At 47.6% G+C, this 6,611-nt stretch overlaps 1 protein-coding gene across 1 annotated transcript in view; it reads left to right on the top strand.

The window, feature by feature from the left end:
• Positions 1–6,312, top strand: part of LOC106650312 (protein PTHB1) — a 31,113-nt gene extending 24,801 nt beyond the window's left edge. The window contains exons 4-10 of the mRNA XM_014368241.2: positions 452–582; positions 2,580–3,048; positions 3,129–3,374; positions 4,364–4,668; positions 5,120–5,290; positions 5,388–5,528; positions 6,019–6,312. Of these exons, the coding sequence (XP_014223727.1) occupies positions 452–582; positions 2,580–3,048; positions 3,129–3,374; positions 4,364–4,668; positions 5,120–5,290; positions 5,388–5,528; positions 6,019–6,255 (1,700 nt within the window). The 3' untranslated portion in view covers positions 6,256–6,312. The remainder of the gene's footprint in view (positions 1–451; positions 583–2,579; positions 3,049–3,128; positions 3,375–4,363; positions 4,669–5,119; positions 5,291–5,387; positions 5,529–6,018) is intronic.
• Positions 6,313–6,611: the final 299 nt, after the last annotated feature.

The raw sequence follows: 6,611 nt of genomic DNA on the forward strand, positions 1-6,611 counted from the left end.
CGAGATTCAAGGTGGAAAAAAAACATGCCCACGTTCAACCGAACAACTTTGTTGTTTTAATATTACCGCACTGAACTTTCAGCTGTGGGAGAATGATTTTTCAAACTTTCCTTTATTTTTGTAAAACACATTCATATGAAAACATACATAATGAGTAGGTAATGATTTGAAAATTAGCTCTTATTGTATACCTACACGGATATTACAGTGAGATTATAATCGATCTCGAGTGAGCGAGAGCGGGAAAATAACGCGTGTAAATCAAGGGAACGTGGAAAAGAAGTAAAAAAGAAAAGGAAAAAACGAAAGAGCGAATTTCTCTTTCTCTCTTTCGTTTCTCGATGCGTGCATGCATCGTATACGAGTGTGTGAGCCATACGTATAGTTGATATTAAATGGCTCGCTTGCATCGCTTTGCGCGCATTTGGCATTGCTCGATTAAATGTTGCAGAGCCGGACGGTAAATTAATGGAGATGCTCGTTGCCGATACGAACACAATGATGATTTACGAGTCTACGACTCTCAAGTGGACGGCCCAGCTACCATTCGCTCCTGTGGCCGTTGCTCGGGCTCGATTGAAGGTGAGACGTGTGTAGCAGCAGCAGCAGCAGCAGCTTCTCTTGCTCTTTTTCTTTGCTCCTCTTCTTCTTTTCTTGCCTTTATTTTTTATTTTTTTTTGCTCGAGAAAAACATCGCGCGCCGGGCGAACGTGGTATGGTTGTACGCGCGTGTGTGCGCGAGACGCGCTATACGTATGTACCCTGTAATACGTGCCAAGCGCCGGGGCAGCTGCGGAAAAAAAGAAGGAAAAGCGATCGTGCGCGCGCGCGGTGCATCGACTCTTATCTCGGGCCTGTATCTCGTGGCTCTTTCTCTTCTTTCGCGAGCGTACAGTGGTCATCGTTCTCTCTCCTCTGCTTTTATTTCATTTCGCTTCTTTTTTAGCATTGCAATTCTAATGCGTAAATATGAGTATATATAAAGCAAGTATCTTCGTCTCGTGTGCGATCGCTTTTAAATTCACTCGAGCAGATTCACAATTTCTCGGATTTCCCTCGTAATACCTGTATAATGATGTTTTGTGCGTATTGGCGCGCTCGATCGCGTGGCGCCTGATCGCGCGAGCCCACCACGATCGGAATGCTATGCACCGCGAGAGCATTGTACGTACACGACTTGGATCGCTTACTACGCGCCAACCAAATATGATTTTATGAGAATTAATGTTACGCATCTCGAGTTATGACAGCGCGTGGGAAATGGATACGTCGGGCGATGCGCAATGAAGCGTACTCGCGCGTGTTTTCCCTTTCTCTGGTCAATCGGATTATAAAGTTTGCTTAAAAGATCATCGTGCGGCTGCGCGCATCATATTTACGTATAAATAGAAGTCCATACTCAAAGGCCGCGCACAGTAGTGATTCATCGCTCGGCTATTCGGGAAGGATCTGTATCGTTTGTTTTTCAAACGATTCTCGTATTGAGCTAGTGTATAAAAAAACTTATGGTTCCATTTTTTTCTACAACTATACACGCGATATATGCGATGGAGAGAAGACGGTCAAGTCTCGCTGTGTTTGAAGAAGGAAGCACTTGCTGCGCCTGCGTATATCAATCATCGCTCGACAGTCGGTTCTAACGAGTCTCTTTGATCTAAAACGTTAATCGATTTCGTACACAATAAACATTGTTTATATATGAAGGACCCCGCGATCCTATTATCGCGATCGTTAATTAATCTCACTCATCAGCTGGTCCAGATCGTACATTAGTAAGCGCTAAGCGGGCGCTAAGTATATAAGTAGCTGGCATCATTGAATTCGCGTCGTCGATGATTTGCAGCGCGACTCCGAGGCTGCGTTTGCATGTGCCGCCTGCGCATATAATATACATCGATTATTTTTGCTCAATTATAAAGCGACGACGATCGAACTCTGCATTTTATTATTGCCCACAGATCGTGTGTGTGTGCGCGCGCGCGCGTAATGCAGTGTGCATGGCTACTTGTGTACTCGGGCGGGCAGGCACGCTTCCGACACGTGCTGCGATCCACTAGAGCGCGAGACTCGATCGACTTGCCGCCTGCAGATAGGCCTCTCTATATTAATGATTAAATAAGTATAGCATGTGTATGAGCCGCGGCCCGCGGCAATATTAAGTTCGTCGTGCGGATAAGACGGCGGCGGCGGCGGCTCTTCGTAGAAATACATCTGCCAGCAAACATATCCATGCTGCATTTTAAATAATTGTTTTCTCCCAGAGCTCGTGTGCAGTTGTACGTGTGTTGCTCGTTATTATTACACACGATCGCTGCGGTATTATATACAATAAGTACTGCGGCAACGCGCGCGTCGCGGTTTATTTTGCCGCGCGATAACGACCTATACTACTGTAGTAGCCACCGACACTATATCCAATTGAAAACAGATCGCGATGCGCTCATTTTTCAGCTCACGCGACCTCATCGATCTGCTGCCGCGCGAATCGTTTGCAAAATTCCCTCGTTACGCCATCTCATGAAATTATATTCCATCGCGTTACATGCATACATCTCACTGCACCTCGTTTTTGCGCGCAGAACCTCGACGGCGCGATAGTCGCTCTGTCGGAGGAGGGCCGCCTCGAGGTCTGCTACCTCGGCACCGAGCCGACTCTGTTCGTGGCGCCGCCGGTCAATCGTCGGGGCTTCGACTACGTGGCGGCCGAGCGCGAGCTCCTCGAGATGCGCCACTTGCTGAAGGAAGAGGCTGCCGGTGGCGGTGCTGCTGGCGGTGCTGCCGATCCTCTCCTGGACGAGGCGATGCTCGAGGCCGAGCTGTCCATTCAGGTGTACGTCTCGCCGGAGCTGCTGCCGATGCAGGCCAGCCCCTCGCGATTCTCCTCCTCGCTCGATGACAACAACGAGGAAAACAAAGCCAGACAATCGAGCATGTGCAAGATCAGTCTCGAGTTGGCGTCGTACACGAGCCTGCGGGACGTGCAGGTGATTCTGGAGGTCGAGGAGCCGCTCAAGCTTTCCGACGATTTTCTTCAGTATCCGACTCTGCGTAAGTGCTCGGCAACTATACTATTATCTCGAATGACTCGGAGGAATATGTGTATAGAATAAAGTGGTGGATCGTTACAGGTGACAAGCACAGCAGGGACATCTTCGTGTACCTCGGGGCCACGTCGGACTGCGTGGCGCTCGAATCCCGGGTGCAAATCGTCGCCAGTTACGAGAACGAGTCCGACCAGACGCGGGTCGTTTACAAGCAGATACAGCTGCCGGCGAGGCTGCTGCTGAAGCCGACGCCGCCCGAGAGCACGGCCCAGCACGTCATCACCATCAAGAGCAGCGAGCCGGTACTCGGCTTCAGCCAACTCTTTCCAGGTATTATACACGTCCTACATATATACGTATATAGACTTGTTAAGCATCGCGCGCGGGTCCATCCGCAGTCCATCATCATCGCGTGCGATATTACGCATGTGCACTTTCGACTACGCTGCTGGTTCGAGCTTTTTCATTTTTCTATATAATCATTGTTTGCGGTGGGTCCGTGTGCGGTACGAGAAGCAAAAAAAAAGGAATAAATGCAGGAGAGCGAGAGAGAGAGGGATGAGAGGAAGATTCATTACCGAGCTCGTGCGCCGTAATTATCTTGTGCCGAAAACTCGATGGGTAAAAGAAAAAAAAAACAGGAGAGAAACGAGAAATTCTTTTTTGACGGCTTAATACCCGATGATTTGACTTTTGCGGGCTTTGTGGATTTTTCAAATCATATATTACAACTCTCGAGCGACGAGCGCCTGAACTCTGACTCAATTTTGCGATTTACAACGAGCCAGCTCGAGTTAGAGAATCATCATTTTTTTACTTTAAAAAACTTGACGATTTCGATAACAGATTATACGCGCGTACACGGCAAAAGAAACAAATTACGTCATTATTTTTTCATCTCGTTACAACTTTTGAGTATAGCGGACAAAGTACGAAATTTAATCAGGTCGCGCGGGTGCGAAAATTTGAAATTAGTACGACGAAAAAAGTAATTAAAATTTCCTCGAAACTATATTCATTTCATCGCACTCGAAAGTCATTTGAGCGGTCACTGATATCGAGGTCAGGGCAAAAAGGGAAATTTTCGAACGCATATTTTTGAAATTTCTACCAATATTTTTATAAATATAATCAGTGTGGGTAAATAGAGTATTTTTTTTTTAGAAAAAATTAGAATAGAAATCTCAGAAAATGTATTTGAAAGTTGTCAATATTAGCCAGCTTCTGTAGAGCGCATAAAACACGAAAAGTATATGGAGAATTTTGTAAGATAACAATAATCTTGAATATTGGGATTTTCGTTGAACGTTGAACGACAGAATTCGTGGGCGACTCGCAATCCCGCCAAATGACCAACTCGGTGGGCATCGAGCAGGTGGCCACGGGCAGCCTGGTGAGCGTCAGCTCGGGCCTCATGCAGAATCGCTACCGGCTGCAGTCGAGCGACCCGCTGGCCCTGCCGCTGGTGCTGCAGCAGCTGCTCCAGCGCCTCGAGGACAAGTCCGGCTCGGCCAAGGTCGCCAAGCTCAAGCTCAGCAGTACCCTGGCCCAGCAGCACCTGCAGCTGCTCTACGACCGGATAGACGCCTGCTTCGAGACGAGGCTCGACATCAAAGCCGCCATGGTGAGCCCCGTGTTATTGTCGTTATTGTATATGCGCCCACGGGCGACGATGAAACGATCGTCGATCGACGAATGCGCACAGAGCCGGGAGATGCTGCGTGGCAATAATACTCGCGAATAATGCCACATAAACACGATGAATCGGAGCATTAAATGAAACCGCGAGAGGTCGATCGGGGGCCTTATCTAATGTGCAGCGTGCGCTCCGCTATATACACAACATTCATTTATTCAAATTGCGCGTTAATACGAAAAAAGACGCGCGTATAGGCGAGGCGAGGCGCGAATCTGTCGGCAATTGCAGCTCGGCCACAAACAAACATGTTGATCGACGCGCGCGCTAATATTAATTTGCACATACAGCCGCTACAATAGATAATTCCGACTCTGCTTGTAATGCATATTGCACATCGCATGGTATTATATGTACGTATATTTGCTTCTCTATGTAGAGGGAGATTGGATTACTGACGACCCAATTGAGAAGTATCGAGAAGAGAATGCTGCGCGCCACCAAGGAGCGAAACTCGCGCTCGCTCATGTCCACAGGACTGTTGAGCTTGCTCGAGGCTACCTACGACGCTTACTTTGGACAATTGGACAAGTTGCAGCTTGCGCAGCAGGTACGTCCGGCATTTCAAGCATTTTACAATTTCTTTATGTATGCGTCGAATTTCGTTTGTTATATTTGAATTTTTGTGCTCCATGACTCGAGCGTAGAAGCGAGAACGAGCGGCGCACGACTTGCAGGCCGCCCTCAAATTGATTATACTGCTGCTGAAGATCAACGTCGGCGAGGACAAGTGCAGACTCTTTGAGTCGGCCGTCAATTACACGACCCAATTGAGGGCCGATGATTTGGTACGTATAATAATAATATGCAAAGGGCAAAAATAATTTTTAATCGGATTTTTGGTCGGTGAAAAGTTGCGCAATCATCCCAGAGTATTATTTTCTCTTTATTTGTCTACGCTAAACGTCGATGCACATAATACGACATAATTAATATTCATTATGTACGGCTGCATTGGCTCTTGTGCGCACGCACTTGTAGCAGCGGCCCCGCCATGCATTGGCGCTCGTCGGCAATTTTTTGCGCGATATTCGGGCTAATCTAAATATGTCTTACACAAACTTTCCGCGGTGCGACTTTTTGATCTCCGCGCATTGTGCTTTAGTCAACCGATCAATCATCGGCAGCATTATATTACGAATCATCGCCTATGGCACATGAATAACTACGCTCTCGCGATAACGTCGTTATAATGCGCCGCTGGGATATTTACATATATTCGGGACTGCGCCGTGAACGTATCGAAAAATGAAAAAGTGTTTCAATATGTGTGCACAGGACTGGGAAGAGATCACGGATATGGGACTGGCGATGCTGATGCGTCATCTGCAGCAGGAGCGCGACGGAGGCGCGAACGACGCCAACTACGATCTCGGCCGTCGCAGACTCGACTATTCCTACATCAAGTTCGAGACGCGGGACGATCTGGAAAAGCTCAAGAGGCACCTGAGCATGGCGCTGGAGCTGCTGATGGCAAGCAGTGGCGTGCAAGAGGAGTCCCTGGCCGAGGAATAGTCGATCGCTCGCGCCCGGCCCAAGATTACATTTCTGCAACGATCGAGCGAGACGATCTTGTATACCGATCGCTAATAAAAAAAGGATCGTTTGTACGATCGTAGGAATGAAATTCATGCGATTCGAAAGCCACAAAGAGCGGCAGCTCCGTATTTAATAACATTGTTTGTACATTTGCATTTTCGTCGATCGCTTCATCCGAATAAACTTTCACGATCAGAAGTGTCTGAGTAAATTTTCTTGGAATCAATTTCGGGAAAAAAATGTGTACCCACCATACTGCTTTATGCTTATTGACCAGTAGCAATAAAACCGCAGGCCGCGCGCGTAACGTATCTTTGTCTTTCGGGACGTTC

Source organism: Trichogramma pretiosum, unplaced genomic scaffold (assembly GCF_000599845.2).
Source record: "Trichogramma pretiosum strain Unisexual culture from Peru unplaced genomic scaffold, Tpre_2.0 scaffold3, whole genome shotgun sequence".
In the NCBI taxonomy this organism is placed as follows: Eukaryota; Metazoa; Arthropoda; class Insecta; order Hymenoptera; family Trichogrammatidae; genus Trichogramma; species Trichogramma pretiosum.